At 27.0% G+C, this 23,932-nt stretch overlaps 1 protein-coding gene across 2 annotated transcripts; it reads right to left on the reverse strand.

Moving 5' to 3' along the window:
- Positions 1-2,234: 2,234 nt before the first annotated feature.
- LOC117172751 (titin homolog) lies at positions 2,235-23,668 on the reverse strand. Of its 2 annotated transcripts, XM_033360947.1 has the most exons (15): positions 23,546-23,668; positions 22,870-22,937; positions 22,655-22,793; positions 20,034-20,211; positions 18,129-18,245; positions 17,858-18,046; positions 16,568-17,756; positions 13,557-16,525; positions 13,367-13,484; positions 13,083-13,293; positions 8,759-8,942; positions 8,489-8,656; positions 6,148-6,300; positions 5,964-6,056; positions 2,235-2,811 (listed from the first exon to the last, which is right to left on the reverse strand). In XM_033360947.1, exons 1-15 carry the CDS (start codon positions 23,597-23,599, stop codon positions 2,462-2,464), a joined length of 6,180 nt encoding a protein of 2,059 aa, XP_033216838.1. In that variant the 5' UTR covers positions 23,600-23,668; the 3' UTR covers positions 2,235-2,461. The 2 variants fall into 2 exon arrangements, with proteins under 2 accessions (XP_033216838.1, XP_033216837.1); XM_033360946.1 differs by having other exon boundaries at positions 13,557-17,756.
- Between the last annotated feature and the right edge of the window lie 264 nt (positions 23,669-23,932).

The raw sequence follows: 23,932 nt of genomic DNA on the forward strand, positions 1-23,932 counted from the left end.
TTCATTTAACTAATAAGACTTTCCAATTGAAACAGTTTAATTTTCAACGTTAAAATCTGGAGACTCTCATTTTTGAGCCTTTAAATCTGTATTTTAAAATTCTTTAAATTAAAATGTACGCTTCAAAATTAAAAATCTAAAATGAAAAATACTTAAAATGAAAGATTTTCGATTTACGTATTCTCAACTGAATGATATAACAATTGAAAAAGATAACAATTTGACTAATTATTTAAAAAACGGTTGAAATCAAAGTTTGACCAATTTTTTTTCTCTAAAACTTTGTAAAATTCCCGATTAAAAAATAAATTTACTGTCATTTCCCGGTTTCATAAAATTCCTGGTTGAGAAATTTTAACGTAAAAATGGAAATTTCTTAATTTTTTAATTATGAATTTTAAATACTTTGATTTCTGGCAATGGAACCAAAATTACAGGTGGTTGGTAAATTTCTCTGTTTTAGGACTTTTTCTAATTTGAATGTTTTTTTTTCAAAAAATATAAATTTAAAGATGATGGATTTTTCAATTTGAAAAGTTTGAAGAATGTAATTTTCAACTTTTGACTTACATAATTTAAAAAATGGTACATTTGATTATTTAATTCCGAAAGACACTTTTAATTTAAAGTTTATTGAGTTTAAAATAACTTATTTTTAATACATTATGATAAAAAAATTTGTTTTTATAATTGAAAATCGTGTGGAAGCTATTCCAAAGTCGCTGTAAAATAATAGAATTTAAATTATTAAAAATTTGTGAAAATTTATCTTTTTAAGATATTAAATTTAGCAGTATGAACGTTTCCCAATTTGAAATTGAAAATGCAGTTAATTTTATTTAATTACTTTTACTTGAAAAATTATTTCCTAATGTCTTTAATTTGAAATATTGTTCCATTTAGAAGGCTTATGTTTATATTTTATGAAGGATTATAATGTCTTTATTTTTCAAGCTTCAAATTTGAACGTGATGAATTTTAAACGCTTTAATTAATGTCAATGGAACAAAAACGAAGGGTGAATGGCAACTTAAAAAATTTTAAGACTTACTAATTTGAATAGGTTCTTTTTAAAAGCATACATGTAAAATTAACAAATTTTTCCATTTGAAAACTTTGAAGCTTGAAATTTAAAATTTTTGATTGCTATATAATTGAAAAATTGAATTCATTAATTTTGAATAAAATTAATTGTTTAATAATTTTTAACACTTAGTTTAAAAGTTAATTGACTTTTAAATGATTAGTTTTTAATAAACTGTGATAAAAGAACATTTACGGTTTTTATAATTGAATACTGAATGAAAACAATACTCAACAATTCATATATTTCGAAAATTGTGCAAAATATTGAAAAATGGAAAAATGAAATAAACAGAAACTTTTCGTTGATGCCGTTTAAATAGGAACCAATTTCGTCTTTTTTCGTATCTCGCGTATTCAAAAAAAAACTTATTCATTGTTTTAAAAAAACGACCATGTAGTTAATTTTAGAATATTAATGCAATTTTCCAGTGAAAATTTACAAAACAATTGAACCTTTCCCATTTAAAGACCTGTGATGTTTTAAAAATTCCATATTTAAAATTTTTCCAATTTATAAGCTGCCATATTGAAATAAAAAGACGTCTAAATTATTAATTTAAAAACTTTTAGTTTGAAAGTAACTGAAAAATTTGAGCCTAAACCAATTTTAAACATTGAACTTTTAAAAGCTTTCAAATTCGAAACTTTTGAAACTCAAACGATTTCAAACTAAAAAATTGCCCAGTTTCAAACATTGCTTTATAAATTTCTCAAAATTTGAAGAAAGAAGCACCACAATAACATAACAAAAACAGCATAACTTGAAACTGAAAATCCTAAACATTTAAAGTTTTGTAATTATAACTAACAATTGAAAAAGATCATTTTTAATTTGAAAGTTAAATTTAATTATGCGTATAAAAAACCAGATCTCATAAAAAAATTATCATGGAAAAAATTGTTTATGTAAAAAATCTGGTTTTCGACTATTTGAATCCCTTTTCCAAATCTGCTATTTTTTATAAATAATGTTGTTTAAATTTAGGAATTTAATTGAATAATTTAATTAAAAACGACAAAAATTCTTATCTACTTAATCTCCTGAAATATGTTTAAAAAGTTTTTCATTAAAAAAAGGTTTAAATTTGTAATAAAATTCGTAAAATCTGACTAAAATACTGATTATGAAAAGTTCGGAAATTTCAATAGAGACAAGTGTAAATAAATAAATAATCCTTTTTTTTTAATTTAAAGATGAAGTACATGAAAAAAGGAACACGAGGAAAATTAATATAAGTTCCCTCTTTAAAAGTGTAAAGCGCATCAATAAAATGAAACACTATCGAAGACTCTATCCCCATTCTTAAAATATTTTGGCTTATTTACACATCTGGATTAATGCTAGTCATTAACTAATATCACAATAAGAAAATCCTCACGAATTCGAAGGAACTTTCACAGAGGTATTTGCTTTTTTCGTTCGGCGTCTATTATTTTTCTTCTTCTTGATTTGAACTTTCGAAATGTTTAACTGAGGCTTCTTATTATGAACATTATTATTTAGTCTAGGTTCAGTAAGATTCTTGAAATCGTTCACAATAAAGTTATGCCACGCTGCTGTAGTACGCGATTGGAAGAAAAACTTGAATTTAACTATCGTCTCAGGTCGAAGAGTCTGATTAGGTTTCCAAAGTAGAAGACATTTTGCTATTTTATCCAAGTGATTTGTGAACTTTGCGAGGCTCAGCAAGGCGGTTGCGACTCCCTCGAGATGATCTTCCGCACCTAAAAAATCATAGGGCTAAATATTCCCATTTCTAACACATACTCGGGCGAAATTTAAATTTAGGTACACAGGAGGATATGAACTCGCGAAAAAGGAGCTCGAAAAAGAAGAAACCATTTTTTTAATAAGAAATTGTATACTTTTTAAATAATGTTAAATGATTTTTGCGATTAAAGAATTTAATTTTTTAAATTAAATGCACGTAGGTCATTGGCAATCCATTTACGTCGATATAAAAATTCGAGAAGAAACAAGTTTGTTGAATTAACCATTTTTATATGTTTTAAAAACTTTATGGAAAATTTTGTTTCGGTTGATATTTTTGCTCTTTTTTTTAATTTAAAAATTCAGCATTTTGAGAATTTAAGCAAATTTTTCTATTAGTTTAATAATTATTACGAATAATAAAAAATTAAAAGTGAAAAAAACGCGTTTTGCTTAAAGTTCTCTGATAGAATATCTTTAAAATCCCTAAAATTGTAAAAATTCATTAAAATAAGTAAACGCTCTTTAAAATGGATTGGATATCAATTATGTTTAAATTATTCATTACATTTCTCTAAAAAAAAAAACCGTTGAAATAAAATGCACTTGCGCTAAGCGCGTTTTCACGTCTCTGAATTGTTTTTTTTTTATATTAAAAGCATATACTATTTAAACATGCATAAATTTTTTTAACGATTTCAATAAATCTTTACGTTCGTTATTTTAATATTTTTATGGAATTTTATATTTAAAAAGATAAATGTTCAATGTTCAATGATGAATTTTCAACAACAGAGTTAATTATAATCCAAGAAAGTTGAATTTTCAACCAAAAAGAAGGACTTTTCTAACAAACCATGAAATTTCAACAAAAAAGGATGAATTTTATATTTAAAATAATGAATGTTCAACAAAACAGTTGAATTTTCGCGTTTTCAATCAAATAGTTGCATTTTTAATCCAAAAGGTCCAATTTTCTATACAAAAAGACGAATGTGCTATAAAACAGTTGAATTTTTCACAAAAAAAGACAGATTTTGAGGGAAATTTCACCAAGTTTGAAACTAAAAAGAGAAATTTAGAGTAAAAACATTGTTCACGGTCAATAAAACTAAAAAATTGGAACTCTAAAGCTAAAAAATTTCCATTTGAAGTAATAAAGAATAAACTACAAATTAAAGCTCTTAAAGTGGAACTCTTGAATTATAAATTATTTAAAATTGAACTTTACAAGTTTTTAAATTTAAAAATATTATACTCGAATGCTCAATAATTCACACACATAAAATGAAAGTTATGTACTAACGCTTTTCAATTGAAATTTTTTTTATGAAATCCAGACAAAACAAAATTTAGAATTTTTAACTTTTAAAAATTTTAGAGTTCAGATATTCAAATTCAATACTAAAAATGTAAATCCACGTTATTATTTTCAATGTTATAAATTAAAAAATCAACTTTACAATTTTCAAAATTATATTATTTTAAGCAATTTTAAGCTAGAAACATTAAAAATTGACAAAGTATTTTTTTTTCGTTTGAAATAGTTGGAATAAATGTCTATCTAAATGTCTTTTTAAATCAATCGAATTTTCGTACAATTTTTTAAAAAACATGCTTATGTGTAAAAAAAAATTTGAGTCATTTTGATTTTCTTGAAAAAATTCGAAATGATTTTAAAATAAAAATGCGTATTTTTCAGATTTCAAATGAAAAATGTAGAAGCTTTTCAAGAATTGTGAAAGGCTTCAAAATAATACAAATCTTTTCATTAGATTCCTAGTAAAATAGAAAATCATTTTGCTCGTTGACAAATTATTTCAAGAGAATATTTTAAAAGATTTTAAACGGTTTCCAAAATTGTCGAAAAAAAATCTGGAAGGTTTTAAGGTAGTCTTCTAAAATTTGCAGGACATTCTAAAAATAGTACGAAAATTTTCATTCATTTTAAAAGATATTTATTAAATTTGTTAGAAAATCCTGGAAATTATAACAAATTTATTTCAAATATTCCAGATTCTCTTTTCACGATTTTAGAAATTTTTCAAAATCTTTTTAAATATTCTCTTATAATAATGAGTCAAAGTCAAAATAAAAAATCATTTTCAATTTTCCTAGGAATTTTAAGAGAATATTTGTTTATTCTTTGGAAGCCTTTTACAATTCTTAAAAATTTTATAAATTTTTTATTTGAAATCTGCCAAAATATAAATTTTGTTTCAACTCAGGCTGTGACTTTCAAAGTTTAAAAGCTCTTCGAAATTTTAACGAATCATGGCTTTGTATGTCAAACAATTCAGTTTCAAATTATTTACTTTTAAGTATTTAGTTTCAATTTAATCGTCTCAAATTAACAGTAAAATATTGCTAAATATTAAATAACTATTTTTTTTCTTAATGAAAAAATTTTTTATTGAATGGGGAAAAAATGAAATATTTTAGACTGTTCGAATATTTTAAACTTAATAAAAGCCTTTAATTACGAATATATTATTATGGAGCTGTTTTTATGTTTAAAATAGTTTATGAAGTTGCAATCGGGCGAATTATAACAGTTTAAGTTTTAACGTTAAAATCGGTAAATTCTTAAAATTCGAACGGATTTAGAATCGCTTCGTCAAATAAATTATCGTTCTCTTTTAATACTTCTTGTACAGATTCACTGAAAAAATAATTGATTTATATTGACAGTTGATAAAATAAAAATGTTTTTTATCAACATTTTTAATTTCAAAAGCTTTTGATTTTCAATTGCTTAAGTCTTCAAGACTGCATTTTGAAATTATCCCAATTAAAAATGTACGCTTAAAAATAAAAATCTAATATGGAAAGTTTTTGAAGTAAAAGATTTAAAAATTACGCATTGTAAATTCGATATCATGATTAAAAAAGATCAAAACTCAACTATTTTTTTAAATGGTTAAAATTTAAATTGGGACAGATTTTTCTTCTAAAAATTTGTAAAATTGCGGGTTAAAAAAAAATCACTGTCATTTCCCGGTGTCAAAAAATTCCCGATTATTTCCCAGTTTGGCAGTCCAATGGCCACCTTGAGTTCGCACTTATGTAAAAAAAACTAGATAAAAAGGGGAAGTTTCATGAAAAAAAGGGAAAAAGAGGAATTCTTAAAAAAAAAGGGAATAGAGGAAAGAATAAAAATATATACCTTGACTTGAGTCCAGCAAGTCGCACAACTGTTGGACAGTTTTACCAATATAGTTCTCTTTATCTTCTTTCGGGAAGGTTCGCATTAAATTACCTGAAAAAATGGTATTCAAATGACGAAAATTCGAAATTTTTCACGTTAATATATACAAATATATTGACTCGAATATTTAAAAAATAATTACCAAGTAAACTAAACGCATCATAAACGGAAGGATGAGTCTTTTCAACAATCATCTGCAGTAATCCACCTTGAATAATATTTTTGTAAGTCCAATCAGGTCCTTCTTTCTTCGCCAATAAAATAATCGCCATATCGGTGCTATTTTCATGTTTCTCTAAAAAACGCCATGATTCCTTAAAAATTATTTTAATAATCCCAATACAGGCCTCGGGCTCATCTCAAAGATAAAAAATAGTGTAAATAGTGCCACATATTTAAAAAAATGGTGTCAAAATAATGTTGATTTAAAATGTTATTCTTTAGTCGGTGAATCATTAAAATTCCTATTTATTTATCAGGGGCTTCGCAATTCGTTCCCCTTTTTCTCATTTTCCACTTAAATGCGAACTGAATTAATAGAACCCAATATTACTCAGTATTACTTCGTTAAAAATTCAACAATTTTATGAAAAGTCATGCTTCTTAATTGAACGTTGATTTTTTGTTGTTAAAAATTTGTCTTTTTGGCTTAAATATTCAACAATTTGATTACAATTTTTGGTTTGTTTCTTAACTAAAAACTTTTTTTAAATTGAAAATTCAATTTATTTTGTTGAACATTCATCTTTTTGGTTTGAAAATGTATATATTTCTGTAGAAATTTAATATTTTTTGGTTAAAACTGCTACTGTCTAGTTAAAAATTAATCTTTTTCGGTTGAAAATTAAATTAGTTGTTAAAAATTCACATCTTACGTTAGAAAATTTAACTGTTTTGTACAAAATTCGTATGTGCGGCTTAAAAATTAAGTTTGGTAGAAAATTTAACTATTTAGTTGAAAATTAATGTATTTTATTAAAAATGAAACTGTTTGGTTACAAATTTATCTTTTCAGTTTACAAATTCAACTCCTTGGATAAAAGTTCAACTACTTCATTAAACGTTCTTTTTTTTGTTTTTTAGTTTAGAAGTACGACTATTTAGTTAAAAATGTTTAGAAATTAAAACAATATAAACTGAAAATGAATCAAATCAAATTTGGACCAACAATCAAATCGATTGTTCAATCTGTTTAGTTAAAAATTTATGTAATTTATTGAAAACTCGTATTTTTTGTAAAAAATTGAACAAAATGCAACGGTAGGGTTGAAAATTAATCTATGATAATTAAAGATTCAGATACAGGTTAAAAATTCGTCCTTTTTCATATTATACTATTTTTTATTTGAAATTAAATTTCTTTCGCTTAAATATTACCTATTAAATTTATGGAGAATAATATTATTTCGGATTTAAAATTAAAATGTTATGTATAAAGAATTCCTAGTTATGGCTTCAAAATTACACAATGTATTACAAAATTTAACTATTTGAAAAAAAATTAAACTATTTTTATAGAAAATTCGTTTTTCTTGATTGAAAACTAATTCTACATTAAAATATAACTATATTTTTGGTAAAAATGGATCCTTTTTAGTTCAAACATTCTACTATTTATTAAAAAATGTTCAAAAATGAAAAAAATATATAAAATAAAAATTATTCATATAAAATTTGAACTAAGATCTTCTTTGACAGAAAATCCAACTATTTTATTAAAAATTGATGTTAGTATTTGGTTAAAAACTCATGTTTTCTCGTAAAGAAATTAATCTAGTTGGTTTAAAATTTAACTGTTTGGTAGAAAATATATGTATTTTATTTACAATTCATCTTTTTTGGGTATTAAATAAATTTTTCGTTAAAAATGCAACTATACGGTTGAAAATTAATATGTTTTAGTTATATTCAACTATGTTTTGTTTTCAATTAAAATTATTTTTGGTTTAAATATCAAGTAAAACGTTTATTAGGAAAATTAGTATTTTCAGGTTTAAAATCGAACGGTTTTGTACATAATTCATATGCTTGGCTTGAAAATACAAAAATGTATTTAAAATTTTTAATATTTTCTAGAAAATTTGTTTAATTAAAAAAAGAAATTTCAAACTGAACATTTAAGTATTTCATTTCTGATTAAAAAATGTTTGGTTGGAAATTTATGTAATTTATTGACAATTCATCTTTCATCGTCAAAAATTAATGTTCTTACTTTAAAAAATATATTTTAAGACCATTTTTAGCGAATTAGCAAAGAAGCTAAAAAATATTTTTTAAGAAAAATGAAAGAAATAGTGAAATTAGCAAAAAAATTGTGAGAAAATAGTGTCATGCAATGTAAAATAGTGTCATAAAATAATAGAAAATAGTGCAATTTTTTCGGAATAGTATCATCGCCCAAAAAAGTTTCAAATATTGTCAAAAGTGTGATGAGTCCAAAGTCTGCCATCGTCATATTTGAGAAACTTGAAGTAAATACTTACGTTTTAAAGCAGACAAAAATTCGGTAGCAAGTTGCTTGGAGAAATATTCCGCCCTCGGATACTGATAGTAGGCCGAGATTAGATTTTTGAGAGCACCAACCTTTGGATATTTGATTCCACATCCTTCAGTCGTTAGAATTATATGTGCCATGCACTTCGGCAGGATTTCTGTAATGCATTAAATTGCTGAATTTTCAGACAAATTAACAATTTAATATCTAATACTTATTTCTAGTGAATCTAACAATGGTAATTTATTTAGAATCGTACCTGGATTTGTGTCGCAGATAGGAAAAACTTCAGGCCAGCAAGTTAGGACGACGTAAATGACAGTTACGGCATTATTACGTAAGCAATAAAGAGCATCGCAGCAAAATAATCTTGCCTTCTCTCTGTCTTTTTTCAGACGAGCCAAAACTATGTAGACTCGGGCCAATCCTTCAATTACATTTCTCTGAAATTTGGACGAAAAAGTATAGTTTTTGTAAATCTAATATTTAACCGCGATAATATGTTTCAAATAATTCTGTATTTCAGTATGTTATTCAGAAGTCGTCAGAGAATAAGAATCTATAATAAATCTTGAGAATTAATGACTTAAGACCTCTCTTACGGGTTCCCAAAGAAAACCCAAAAGGTGAGAAATTTTAATTAAATTTAATATTGCGGTTTGTTAACTCCTTTTGACCAATTTTTTGGTTCATAATAAATCATGAATCGGTCATTTAAGAATACTCAGTCATCTACGAGCTAATTTTAAAACAATTTTAATTAGTTAAAACCTTTATTATGCAGGCAGATCGCAAAATGAACGTATTTTCTAGAAGTTTTGAGTTCATTAATCAATTATACGAATACAATAATTTGCTTAAATAATTTTTAATTATATTTATAATATATTATATTGAAATATCATAAAGTTGTTAAAAAATTTACGAGTATTCGTAAAAAAAATTAGTGCTTAAAAATATTAAAATCTACCGAATATTTGGTGAGATAAAATATTTCTCTTGCTTTTTTTAGGTGAACGATATACTTCCACAAACACATACTTAACAAATAAAACATTAACAAATAAAAATTGTTTGAATAATTAAAAATTACTTAAAAGATGACTGCATATTCTTTAATTTCCAATTATTCATGAAAAAAGGTACAAAAAGCGTCAATAAATCGCAATGTCACGTAAAATTCAAATTTGTCACTCACAAGGTTTTCTTTGGGGACCCATAAGTGTAGTTTAGTCATTTAGCCTACACATTTGTGCGACCTCTAATTATTAACTAATTTCACTCAAATTTGGAGATTTTTCTCTTGGAAACTCGAAAAAAAACTTGTGTGAACAGGGGAAGGTAGAAAAAATTCTAAAAGAAATTCCACCAAGTTTAAATAACAACCATCCTATTATACCTACACCACATTTCAAGATTTCACAATTTCAATAATTGCTCAGGGTTGCTACTAGTCAGGTAATTCTGGAAAGTCAGTTTTTTTTTTAAATTCAAAACTGTAACTATTTTTGGTAAAAAATTCAACTATTTGGTTGAAAATTCATATTTACGGTTTAAACATTCGACGGTTTTGTAGAAAAATCTCCTTTTCGGTATGAAAATTTCACTTCTTGAATTACATTTTTTTATATATTGACCGGAAAATTTTTCTTGCTTGAAAATTAAATTCTTCTATAGAAAATGCGAGTTCTCTTATCGCAGATGATTAATTTTTTTTATTAAAAATGCAGCTGTTTGGTTTAAAATTCATTTTTTAAAGTGAAAATTTAACTATTACATTTTACACTGAAAATTTATCATTGAAAATTCATTTCTCAAGTTGAAACTTTAACTACTTTGCTAAAAACAATTTATTATTAAAAATTATCTTTTTAATTGAAAATGTAACTATTACATTTTTGGTTTGAAATTAATATATTTAGTGTAAGATTCATGTATTTTGTTGCAAATTTGTGTTTTTTTGTAGAAAATTCAACTATCTGGTTCAAATTAAATTTTGTTGTGTTGAAGATGGATCATTTTAGTTAAAATTAATTTCTTTGGTTGAAAATTGAACTATCTGATAGAAAATTTATTTTGCTTTGAATGTAAATTAATTTATTTTGCTGAATTAAACTGTTTTTGATTGAAAATTAAAATATTCTCTGATGAAAATACCAATTATTAGCCTTTTCATTGAGAATGATTATTTTTTTGTCGAAGATTTATCTCTTTGGTTAAAAATTTAAATATTTTCTTGAAAATTTCCTTGATTTTTTTGTAGGAAATTATTTTTTTAAACTAGAAATTAAACTATTCAATTTTTTTGTTGAAAAATTTATTTTTTGTTAGAAAATTAATCTTCTTGGTTGAAAACTATTTTTTTTTTTGCTTGATAATTAAACTATTTTGTTGAAAATTCTTTTTTTTTTTGGGTTCAGAATTAATTTAAAAATCGAAATACCTTACGCACTTTCTAGATGATCCATTATAAAATTCTTTAAGACTGTTGCCAATGAAAATCTTTAGGATCAATTTTAAAACATTTTTTGTGGTATTAATATTATTGAGCTTCTAGATATAAGGTTGTTTTCATACCTGAAAAAAATGTTTAACGATCAGGGAAAAGTCAGGGAACCTTAAAATTGGGATTTTGTAGCAACCCTATTTTACGAAGATTTTCGAGATTTCAAAGATTTTACTAGGGTGTCTACTCAAATCCTGGAACAGATAAATAGATAAATGCAGTAGATAAATTTTAAAACAAAGAGATGATATTTTAATAAAAGTCTTTAACTTCCAACCAAGAACTTTTATTTTCAACGAAAAAGGATAAATGTTCAAACAGTAAGATTAAAATAGACCACAAAATACGATTTTCAACAAAATGCATGGATTTTTAACGAAATAGTAAAATTTTCAACTTAGAAAGAAAAAATGTTAACCAAAGAGTTCAATTTTAATCTAAAAACAAAGTAGTTAAATGTTCAATGAAAGTAGTGAATTTTTATTATTTTTAACTATAATGATCAATCTTTAACTGAAATAGATCAATTTTAGACCAAAAATATGAATTTTCAACTGAAATTATGGAAAATTAAAATGGATTAGTTAAATTTTCAATCAAAAAGACAAATTTATAAATTAAATTAGGACTTGCATGAATATTTGATTGGAATACTTAAAATTTGAACAAAAAAGGTGAATTTTAAAAAAGGATTAATTTTTGATTTAAAAAAAAAAAAACGATTTTTAAACATACTAGATGAATTTTCCACAAAACAGTTGAATTTTAAACTAAGAAAGTCCAATTTTGAACCAAATAGTTGAATTTGAAATGTAAAAAAATCCATTTTTAACAAAAAGTGGAAGTTACATTTTCAGTTAAAAAAAAAAATCAATTTTAATCGAACTGATGATTTTTTAACTAAAAAGATGAATCATCAACTGGAATAGTCGAATTTTAAACCAAAAAGATGATTTTTCAACTAAAGATATTATTATTTATTAGTAATAGTTGTTTTTTAAAGTTGAAAGATGAATTTTCAATCAAATATTTAAATTTTGAACCTAAAAATATCAATTTTCAACCAAACACGCAATAGTTATAATATATTTTTTTTAAACAGTTACATTTTCAAACAAAGCAATGAATGGAAAGAAACTAAAATGATTAATTTTCAATTGGAATAGTTGAATTTTTAACAAAAAAATTAATTTTTAACTAAGAAAATTGAATTCTAACGAAGACGATATTTTAACTATAAAAAAAATACAAAGAAAATTTATTAGTTAAATTTTCAGCAAAAAAATTAATTTTAAATAATAATTGTCTAAAACAAGTTTTCAACCAAATAGATAAATTTTGAATGCAAATGATAAACCTTAAAAAAAATTTAAAAAAAGGGTTTAACTTTTAACAAAGTAATAAAATATGTATTCCAAAAAGATGAATTCAGAACAAAAAATTTAGTAGTTGATATTTAAATCGAACAAGATTTTTATTTTTAATCAAAAAAGTTTAATTCAATCGTTAAAACAAGACTTTTCAAAATCAGTTGAATTGTTAACTATGAAAGATTTTTCTGTCAACAAGAGAGAGAAAATATTGTCAACAAACTGGTAAATTTACAACCAAATACATGCAGTTTCAACGACATACTTCAATTTTCCGCTAAAAATGATCAATTTTACCCAAAAATAGAATAGTTCAAATTTCAGTTAAGAAAATTAGTTTTAAACAGAAGAAAAAACGAGTTTTCAACAAAATAGTTCAATACAGTAATATAAAACTACTTTTACATATAAAGACTCATTGTTATTGAATTTTATTATGTAATTTTTTTAAAATTAAGCATGCTCGGGAAAAAATTCCCTGACTTGAAAAAAAATCCGTGACATTTCCAGGTTTATAAAAACTGTCTGACACTTCCAGGTTTTCCAGGTAGATTAGACACCCTGTTTTACAAATATTTCACAAGTATTCATAGATTTCACAGGAATTTCAAAGATTTTAAATATGCCAACATATTTCAAACATGACACCAATATTTTAAAGATTTCAAAGATTTCTCAAGGTCTTGTTTAGGAAGAAAAATACATACATCCTTGTGTTCCTCGTTGAGTCGAAAAAGCGAATAATCAATACCGGCGGAAACGAGATCAAAAATATTTGGCATTGTTTTCTCTAAACTGGCAATCAAAGTAACAATTTTTTGCTGTGTTCTCGACATCATTGGTGCGGGCGGTGTGTTGCTTTTATCCAATGGTTCCTCCTCCTCCTCAAATGTATTCTGGAGAAAAATCACTATACACCTGCAAAAGGAACAGATTACGAAATATTACATTTGGATTTCAAATTTGGAAAATAATGCTATTAAATACGAACTTTGCTGCGGTTGATGCTTGACAGAGTTCAGTCAGGTTTTTTATTACGTCCAAGTGTAATTCCACCGTCCAGGATTCGCTCATCACCAATCGACTCAATTGCAGTTTAACGTTCTTTTCTGTAAAAAAAAATGGAATTCAAATTTGAAATGTTAAAGCTTTTTCAAAATCAAAGCTTCATTTTTACTCACCAAGAGAGCCCTGTGACAGCTTAGATTTTTGACGCAAATCCACAAACGGCTTCTCTTCAAAAGTCTCATTAAGCAATTTAACCACATAATGGGTTTTGAGGAGCGGATGTTTAGGATGCACTGGTAGAAATTTCGATTTTCCGCGCTTTTTCCAAATTCCCGGTTTTTCCAAATTTTCCTCGGCTGCAACTTCCACCTGTCTTGAACGAAGTTCTCTAACAGAAGCATCATCATCTCTATCCGTCTCTTTAATACTCTCAAGAACTTTTTTCGCCCTTTCCCAATATTCGTTCTTCACCACAATTCGACTCGCAAGCGCAACATCTTCGTCAGACGAAGTATTATTGGTTAAATTCGAATTTTCCTGTACGGAACTTTTGATTAAATCTTCACTCTGACTTTTATCCGAACATAAATTCAAAGGTTCCACATCTGTCCTCAAATCTTCCTTTCTTTCTGCTTTTATTGACAAATCAACTGAATTTACATCCGGCACTTTCACTTTCCTCGGTCTACCCTTTTTCCTAACCGGAAATTTCTCTTCTAAATCAGCCGATTTCTCCTCTGACGACTTAATCCTCTTATTCTTTCCTGGCGATTTCGACGCAGATCTGAGCGATTTTCTTATCGGAATTTCGAGCGGAAAATCTTCGAAAGAAGTTACACTCCCAGATTCACTTTCTGCTTTCGGCGTATGAGCAATTCTTCGTTTTTTAGGGTGCACAGGACAATTTGAGGCTACACTTTCGACATTGTTCTCAATTTCGGATTTTGGCTCAACTTTTATATCATTTTTCTCTTCCGATTTCTTAACGATAGGATGCAAAACCATTTTATTCGTACGCCTCTTCAAAGTTCTTATCTTCGTCAGAAGATTTCCTCGATTTCCCAGTTTTGAATTCTTCAAATCAACTTTCTTCATCCTCTTTGCCTGACTCACTGGACTTATCACTGTGAGAAGAAGAGCCGAAGACCTTTTCCCTTGAATGAAATTCTTCGCGTCGTTCTTATTCGAATTGGAAATAAAAATATGAGAAGTGTCTTCCAAAGAAGAATTTGATTTCGTTTTGACTTCTTCCGGAGGTTCGTCATCTGACAAAGCGAGTTCGTCCAATAAATCAGATGTTCTCTTCTCGTTAAAAGAATTTGCCAGTTCTTGTGAAATCTCTTCTGTAAATTCGAGCTCTTCCTTCATTTCAAATGAAGGAATCGTGTCCATAATTTGTACTTGATCACTAATACTGCTTTCATCTACCTCTGAAAACTCTTCCGGCATTATGTTACCTTCTCCTTTTTCCGGATTCATGACTAGATTCATGCAAGTTTTTTCGGAATGCACACGCTGGAAATCTGAGGAGTTTCTTGCCAGTTCAACGTCAAGAGAATCGGTAGAATAATGAGAGGATAATCTTCTGCGAACCATTTTTCGAGAATGTTCTCCCAAAACTGGTAAATTATGAATATGATCGTGACTCTCCTGAGGTGAGGAGGATTTCTTTCTCTTCATGCTTTGAGTTCGGCATTCGAGAATTTTTTGGCTTTCTTCCGAGGTGGAAGGTTTATTTAAAACATTTCCCTGATCTTCCCGATTCCCGAGAATTTTTGGTGTCTCGATGATATTTGGCAAACTTGTAGAAATCGATTTTGAATGATTCTGTTTTAAATTTTCTAGCATCACTACTGACTCTTCTGGTTCTTGAATTTTCAGTGGAGTGGGAGACACTTTTTTTTGAATCAGTTTCTCAATATTCGGAGAACTTGCAGAAATTATATCGTGACTCACTTCCAGCGTGTCGAATTCTTTTGTAGAGTTTGTTTCGTTTTCTTGATTCAAAAGCAAGGATTTATTTCCCTTCAAACTTTGAATTCTATTTTCGAGGATTTTGCGGCTTTCTTCTGAAGTGGAAGGTTTATTTAAATCATTTTCTGAATCCTTCTGACTCCCGTCAATTTCCGATGTCTCGATGATATTTGGTGAACTAGCAGAAATCGGGTTTGGGAGATCCTGTTCTGACTTTTCTAGCATCAATACTGACTCTTCTGGTTCTAGAATTTTCAGTGGAGTGGGATACACTTTTTTTTGAATCAGTTTCTCAATATTCGGAGAACTTGCAGAAATTGTATCGTGACTTACTTCCAGCGTTTCGAAATCTTTTGTAAAGTTTGCTTCGTTTTCTTGATTCAAAAGTAAGGATTTATTTCCCTTCGCGCTATGAATTCCGATTTCGAGGATTTTTCTGCTTTCTTCTAAAGTGGAAAGTTTATTTAAATCATTTTCTGAATTTGGAGAACTTGCAAAAATCGAGTTTCGAAGATTCTGTTCTGACTTTTCTAGAATCAATACTGACTCTTCTGGTCCCGGCGGAATTTTCAGTGGAGTGAGAGACTCTTTTTCTTGAATCAGTCTTTCAATATTTCGAGAACTTGCAGACATTTTATCGTAACCCACTTCCAGCGTTTTGAAATCGTTTGTTTCTTTTTCTTGAATAAAAAGTAAGGATTTATTTCCCTTCGGGCTTTGAATTCCGTTTTTGAGGATTTTTCTGCTTCCTTCTGAAGTCGAAGGTTTGTTTAAAACATTTTCTGAATCCTTCTGACTCCCGTGAATTTCCGATGTCTCGATGATATTTGGTGAACTTGTAGAAATTGAGTTTCTTAGATTTTCTTTTGAATTTTCCTGGAACAAAACTGACTCTTCTGCTTCTTGAATTTTTGGTGAAGCGGGAGACTTTTTTTCTTGAATCAGTGTCTCAATATTTTGAGAATTTGCAGATATTTTATCGTCACTCACTTTCAGCGTTTCGAAATCGTGTGTAGAGTTTATTCGTTTTTCTTGATTTTTAAGTGATTCTGGAATCATTTTCGGTAAAGTGGGAGATTCTGTTGAAAGTGAAACATTTTCTTGAATCGCTTTCACAATATCATATTGTGGTTCTACTTTATCTGGAAATTCTTCCTGTAAATTGGAATGCTCTCTTAAAAATGCATCTTTTTCTTGAATCGCTGTCTCAGCATTTGGAGAATTTGCAGAAATTTTATCGTGATCCAATTGCGAGATTTCCAAATTATTTTCTTTTGCAGCGTTTATTTGTTTTTCTTGATTTAATATTGATTGCACTGAATTTGGTATTACTTTCCATAACATGGAAGCTTCTTTTGAAAATATATCGGTTTCTTGAATTTTCGGCGGCTGAATATTTTGTAAACTTATAGAAATTGTATCGCGACTAATTTCCAGCATCTCCAAATTATTTTCTTTGGTGGCGTTTATTTGTTTTTCTTGATTTAAAATCGATTCCTTTGGATTTGCAATTTCTTTCCATAAAGTGGGAGCTTCTATTGAAATTGTATCTGTTTCTTGAATTTTCGGTGTCTCGATATTTGGAGAACTTGTCAAAATTTTATCGTGACTCACTTCCAGCATTTCGAAATTATTGTCTTGTGTAATGTTAGTTTGTTTTTGCTCTTTCGACTTTTCTATAATGAAAACCGATTCTTCTTCTAGAATTACTTGCGATAAATAAGAAGTTTTTCTTGAAAGATCTTTCTCGAAATCTTCATTTTCTTTTCTAGATGTTCGTTTTTCATATTTATTTTCTAGGATTAAAGTTGGAAGTTCTGATTCGTTTGAAACTAAAAAAGAAATCAATTCTTTCTTTCTACTTGGACCTGGACATTCCCTGCTCTCTTCTAAACAATTCTTTTCAATCTGAGGCTCTGAACTCTTTTTCCTTGAATCAATTATTTCCAAATTTTCTTGTATCAGATTATCCGATGCGATTGCAGATTCCACTGACCAATTTTGTAAACTTTTTCGCCTGTCCTTCTTTTTAGAAATGACCTTTCTTTTATTTTTACATCGCTTGAGCTTCTTTTTACGTTTGAGTTTACAGGCAGACTTATCTTTATCGAGCAGTTTCTTCCATATCTCGAGCATAATATCCTGATTCGCAGAATTTGGAAAATAGGAGTTAGAACTGGAATGGCAGCACCGATTCTTATCCTCGATTTTGTTTTGCCTTTTTATCTTACGCTCTAAATTCTTTAGTCTTTTTTCTAGGGCTTTAATTGTCTCTGATTCGAGATTTATATCTTTTGGAGGATCAGTCAAATGTTCAGGTTCCACTACTTCTCTGCCTCTCATTGGACTGTAGGTTGGCTCTATGAGACTTTGTATTTCATTGGGATAGAATTGCGGAACTGAAAAATAAGAAATGGTCAAGGGTTTAATTAATTTGCAATTAATAGAAATTAATGGCTACAGATTAGAGAAAACTTTCAGACTATAGAAATATTCTTACTTGGTGATGAAATAGGCGTAACTAAAGCTTCAGGCGGTTCAAAAGAGTGGATAAGTTTGTCAACTGCAACATCACACTTTGCACAAAGTATAGAGAATGAATTTTCCTCCTTAACTTCAACACTCTCATTAAATTCACTTCCCCGGAGACGATCTTCCAAAAGATTTGCATCTGCGTTTAGACTATAATCTGAAAAAATTCGAATTATAAATTTCTCCAAATTTATTCAGACACTTTAATATCTATTTTAACATTTCTTATATTCTATTACCGTAATCGACGATCTGAACTTGTTCTGTATTCACTCCTTTATGTTTTCTCAGCGTCTTCTTGTCAGGGCGAGGTTTTTTCAGAGTTTTGATTTCCTGCTCCAGGCTTTTTATTTTCTCTATAAATAACATTGATTACAAATCGAGTGAAATATTAAAAAGTACTAAAAGCACAGTTTTGTCAAAATATCGATTATATTCGACGGATTATAAGCCCAAAAAAACTTGATTATTTACACTTTTTTCTCAATGTTTCTGAAAGAGTGGTCAAAATATTTCAACCTAGTATTAAATATTACAAAATATCTTGAAAATAAAGGACAAATTGTTGTAGAATATCTGATTGATTCCAAAACTGCGTGAATATGACTTTTAGTGGCTGTTTTCAGTTTATCTATTAAAAAATACTGCGAATTTCAGCTCCATCAATTTTGTTAAACAAAACTTTTGTGAAAATTTTCTTTCTTCGAAAAAGACTCTAAAAGACTTAAAGAATTTTTTAATTTTGTAGGATTTTACCAATTTTAGGAAAATTTAATTTTTTCGAAACTTATTAAGAAGTTCCAGGCGCTCTGAAAAGATTCGAAAATTATCATTGAAATCTTGATAAGATTCTTAATTTTTTAAACAAAATGTTGATATTTTGTTTTGAAAAATGAATTCTGAGAAAAAATAAAAAAAGATTTCAAAACATGTTGGAAATATAGAATGCTCTCAACTCTTAGTTGAAGTAACCTTAGGTCGTATTATTGTTTGCATTTGTTTATTTGAAGTTTCCCTTTTTTTATTGCTTACTTTATGTTTTTTGAAATCAACTCTCTCATCGCTGTTTTTTTTTTAATAAAACATTTCCTGAAATTTCGTAAAAGAAAGTAGAATATTTTAACGCAAAATTGCAAAGCTTACAAAATGTTGGGAAAAATTCGACTAAGTTTAAGAGATATTAAAATTTCTTCATTGCAGATTTTTTATGATTTTAGAAATAAGAAGCTTGTCAAGAATTGTAAAGGTTTCAAGAGAATGAAAAACTGCACTTTAGATTCCGCAGAAAATTTTTAATAGTTCTTTATTTTGAAAAATTAATTTTAAGATCATTAGAAACATTTTTTTTAACATTTCAAAAGATTTCCGAAATTTTCGAAAAAGAGTTTAGAAGATTTTATGACCATTTTTCTTCTTTTAAAAAAGTTAACGGGAAAATTCGAATAATATTTAAACATTTCTAAAAAATTTATATTTGTGAAAATTAAAAAAAAAAAGTTTTTAAAGAATTTTGAAAGGTTCTAAACATTTCCAAAAATTATGTGACAGAATTTATACAAATTTAAAGCGAAGTTTTGCAACTTTGAGTACTTTGAGTACTTAAAAACATATTTTAAAAATTCTGAAACTATTAAAAATAATTCTAAACTTGACAAAATTCTACATATTGATATTAATTTTTAAAAAAATCTTTTTAAGAATTTTGAAAGGTTTCAAAAGAATCAAAACACTTTTCCTAGATTTATAGAAAAATTTAATATGTTTATTATTTGGAAAAATTAATTTCAAGAGAATATGTAAAAAGATTTTTAAAATGATGAAAGAAGAATTTGACATATTTTAAAGCAATTTGTTAAATTTTGCAGAATAAAAAAAATGAGTTTCGAAAAGTCACTGTTTTCATCATCAGGGATATTCATTGGTAACAATTTAATTTGTATTTTTTTGTATTCGAAGCGTTGGGAACATTTTCAAATAAGAACTTGTCCAATATAGTCATAAGCAGCTTCTTTTTTCTTCTTTATCCTAAATAAATATTTATTCGAAATTTGTATTTTGCATTAAAAATTATTTTTCCCCTAAAATCGAAAAACTGTACGCGCACGTAGCGCGCGATTGCTAAAGCTGCTATTCTTAAAATTTACCTTCAAGTTTTAATTTATTTAAATCAGCATCCATCAATTTATCAGCATTTTTCTCATCGTTATCTTCAATTTTACAAGTAAGTTGCTGAATGAGTCGCTGATCTCCTGCAGTCTTCGTTTCTAGATTGACGATCTTCTTTTTGGAGTCCTCGAGTGATTTTCGAAAGTTAGTATTTTGCTAAAAAGCAAAAATTACAGAAAATTAATTTAGAAATTGAATTAGTATCTGCACAGGCCTCGGACTCACTTCAGAGACAGAAAATAGCGTAAATAGTGTCACAAACTTTAAAAAATAGTGACGAAAAAGAGTAATACAATGTTTCGAATAATAAAAATTAACTTCCATATTTAAGTAAAATGTTATTCTTTAGTATATGAATAATCACATTATTGTGAACTAATCAATAAAAGCCAATTAGAAAATCCAACTAGTTGAAACTTTATTATTTTCGGTTGAAAAGGCTACTATTAAATTTTTTGTTAAGAATTAATATTTTTTACTTAAAATTTTTATTATTTCGTTTACATTGAATAACTTTGTTGAAAATTCAACAATTTTGTTAAAAAGTCCCACTTCTTGATTAAAGACTCAACTGTTTGGTTGAAAGTTCGTCTTTTGGTTTTAAATTCAACAATTAGCTGGATTTTCTTTTTCTTTCTTGATTGAACAAATATTTTCAAATTAAAAACTTAACTATATTGTTGTTTATATTTATTATTATTTATTATTGATATTATTCTTTTGAAAATATATCTCTTTCTGCTGAAGTGTAATTTTTCAATTTTAATGAAAATGAAGCTCTCTCGTTAAAAATTAATCCATTTCAGTTGAAAATGAACTTTTTGTTTGGAAATTCATCTGTTTTGCAGAAATTTTGTATTTTTGGCTTAAAAATTGAACTAATTTATTTAAAATTTGTCTTTTTTGTTCAAATTAAATAGTTTTTTAATTTTAAATTAAAATACTGTTTAGTTGAAATATGAACTATTTTCTTAAAAGTTCTTTTTTTATTGATAAAGAATCACCATTTTAATTGTAAATTCATCTTTTTAGCTTGGAAATTAAACAATTTGGTAATAAATTAAACTAATTTTTACAAAAATAAAATGTTTTTGTAGAAAATTTCTTTTTTCATAGAAAATTAATTCTTCCCCAGAAAAATTGAAATATTCAATTCTTAGTTAAAAATTGATATTTTTTAATTTCAAAATTCAACTATTAAGTTACAAATTTTAGGAAAAGTGCAAATGTAAATTAAAAACAAATCAAATAAAAGTTGCACTAATATCACATACATTCTTAAAAATAATTAGTCGCGAATTCATGTTATTGGTTCAAAGTTCGTTTTTTTTTGGTGGAAAATTCAACTATTTAGTTCAAAATTTAAGTACTTTGTTGGAAATTCATATTTTTTGGTAGAAAATTAAATCTTCTTAGTAGATCATTCACATTTTGGTTGGAAATTTTCTATTGAACAGAAAATTTAAATGTTTTCATAAAAGCTGATCTTTTCACTTGAAGATTCAATATTTTTGATGTTTTCTTCTTCTTAATTGAATAAAATCTTCCTTGCTTGAAAACTCGTTTTTTTGGGTGATTTGGAAATTCATCTCTTTTGATAGAACGTTCATATTTTTTTGTTAAAAGTGCAACTGCTTTCGATTGAAGTTTAATTTTTTGTTTGTAAGTTAAACCACTTGGTTAAAAATGTATATCCTCGGCTAAAAATTAATGTTTTTGCTAAAAATTTAATTATTCCAATTGAAAATTCATCATTATAGTTGAAAAGTGATCTTTTCTAATGCAAAATTCAACTGCTTGGATAAAAGTTGTGCTATTTGAGTTACAGATTTAGTACGTGGTTGAAAGTTTTTATTTTTTTATAATGTTAAACATTCAACTATTTTGGTGGAAAATTCGACTATTTTTTGAAAATTCATCAATTTCGTTTAAAAATTCATAAGATTTAGTAAGAATTTCATGTTTTTTAGATAAAAATATAATTGTTTAGTTGAAAATTAATGTTTTTGATTGAGGCTTCAATTATTTTGTTGGAAATTCTGTCTTTTTTGGTTCAATTCAACTGTTTTTTTATTTAAGATGAAAATCTTTTCTTGGTTAAGATATAAATTTTTACCTTTTACGTTGAAAAATTCATTATTAATCTTTTTGGTTACAAATTCAAATACTTGGCTCAAAGAGGAATTACTTTGTTAATTCATAAGAAATAGTCCGATTTTTCCAATCATCTAACTTTATTCTTGGATGACCCCTAAATTCACGAACAAATTTTTTAGGCCTAATAAACCATTCAGACGATTTTTAGCCAATTAGCAAAAAAATGAAAAAATATACATATTTTTTTTTAAGTAAAAAAATAGTGACATTAGTAGACAATTATGAGAAAATAGTGTCTTTAGTGTGATTTTTTCGGAATATTAGCAAAATAGTGTCACCGATAAATAAAAGTGTCAAATAGTGTCGTGAGTCCGGGAGCTGTCTGTAGAATATTTTGAATCGTTTTTCATTGAAAGACTGCGAGCGAGATTCCAAGTGTAATTAATTGAAAATTGGGAAAAAATAAAGTAGAAAGTATTGAATGGATATGAATGAAACTTACGAGTTCTACATTTATTAATTTTTGGAGCGTTGACATGTATTTGGTCTCCATGTTCTTTGCTTTATTTTGTGCTTGCTCTAGCGAATTTTTCAGATTTATACATTCTTTTAGCTTATCATTGTAGTTCATAATCAAATCGCTGAAAAAAATCAAGGGTAAAAATCATTATAATAATTATAATTTAAAACGCGATAATAATGTATAATTCGACTCACTGTGATTTACACATTTTCATTTTCAGAAGCTCCAGGGGCTTCAGTTTTTCAATTTGTTGCGGCTCATCCTAAAAAAATATAATTAACAAAACTATGAACAATGGACATTTTAATTTCCGTTTCTCCCTTTAATCAAATCAAATGTATGTAATTCTTATAAAAATGTCACAAAATGTAACCCATGATCAAGTTGAAAAAATAGCATTAATGAAATGATAAAAATATGCCAATTATCCTCAAAACTGCCCTTATTAGAGGAGAAATTAAAATTTTGAAAATGCTCACTTTTGCCATTATTCTCCTAATAACATATAATGGCCACTGCATTTTAAGATACTTAAATAAATATTTCAAACAAGCACATTTTTAAATTCTGCATTTTTTTTTTAAATTAATCCAGCATTTTCTAAACGTCTATATACGTTTCAAGCCACAAAAAAGCCATGCGAAAAATTTAAATTTAATCAGATTAAATCGCTAAGAACTCTCCGACAATTTTAAAATTAAATGCAAGGCAAAATAATAAATATTAAAATGAAGAATGATTATCCAAAAAAACTTTTATTGTGATCTGTTATTTATGGTAAATGATTTTTAAACAAACGTGACCAGTGAATCATAACCTCAAAATTATTGACGAAAAACTGTTCAGAAAGATTACATGTACAACACTTACGTTCAAAGTCGAAAGCGATGGTCCGATTAAACTTTGACTGTCTACCATCTCCATTTCAACACTTTTTACACCAACAGTTTCAAAATTATTGATTAAAATTCAATTTTCGGAAAGTAGAATGAGTACAACCGTGAATGCATGTTTCTAATCAAATAAAACAAATGTGCTGCTTTACATCATACGCATGCGCAGTGGATTCGGGCCCATTACACGAGAACGAGAATTTGTTAGAACCAGACTGTTAATTCATCATATTAATAAAATATTCATTAGTCATAAATAATAGGAGAAATAACCTTCTTCATGTAAATTAAGCAGCAATCTCATTTTTTTTTTAATTTGTTATTCTTATTGTCTATTTGAAATACTCGCGCCATCCAAAATAAC

This window comes from Belonocnema kinseyi, chromosome 5 (assembly GCF_010883055.1).
Source record: "Belonocnema kinseyi isolate 2016_QV_RU_SX_M_011 chromosome 5, B_treatae_v1, whole genome shotgun sequence".
Taxonomy (NCBI): domain Eukaryota; kingdom Metazoa; phylum Arthropoda; class Insecta; order Hymenoptera; family Cynipidae; genus Belonocnema; species Belonocnema kinseyi.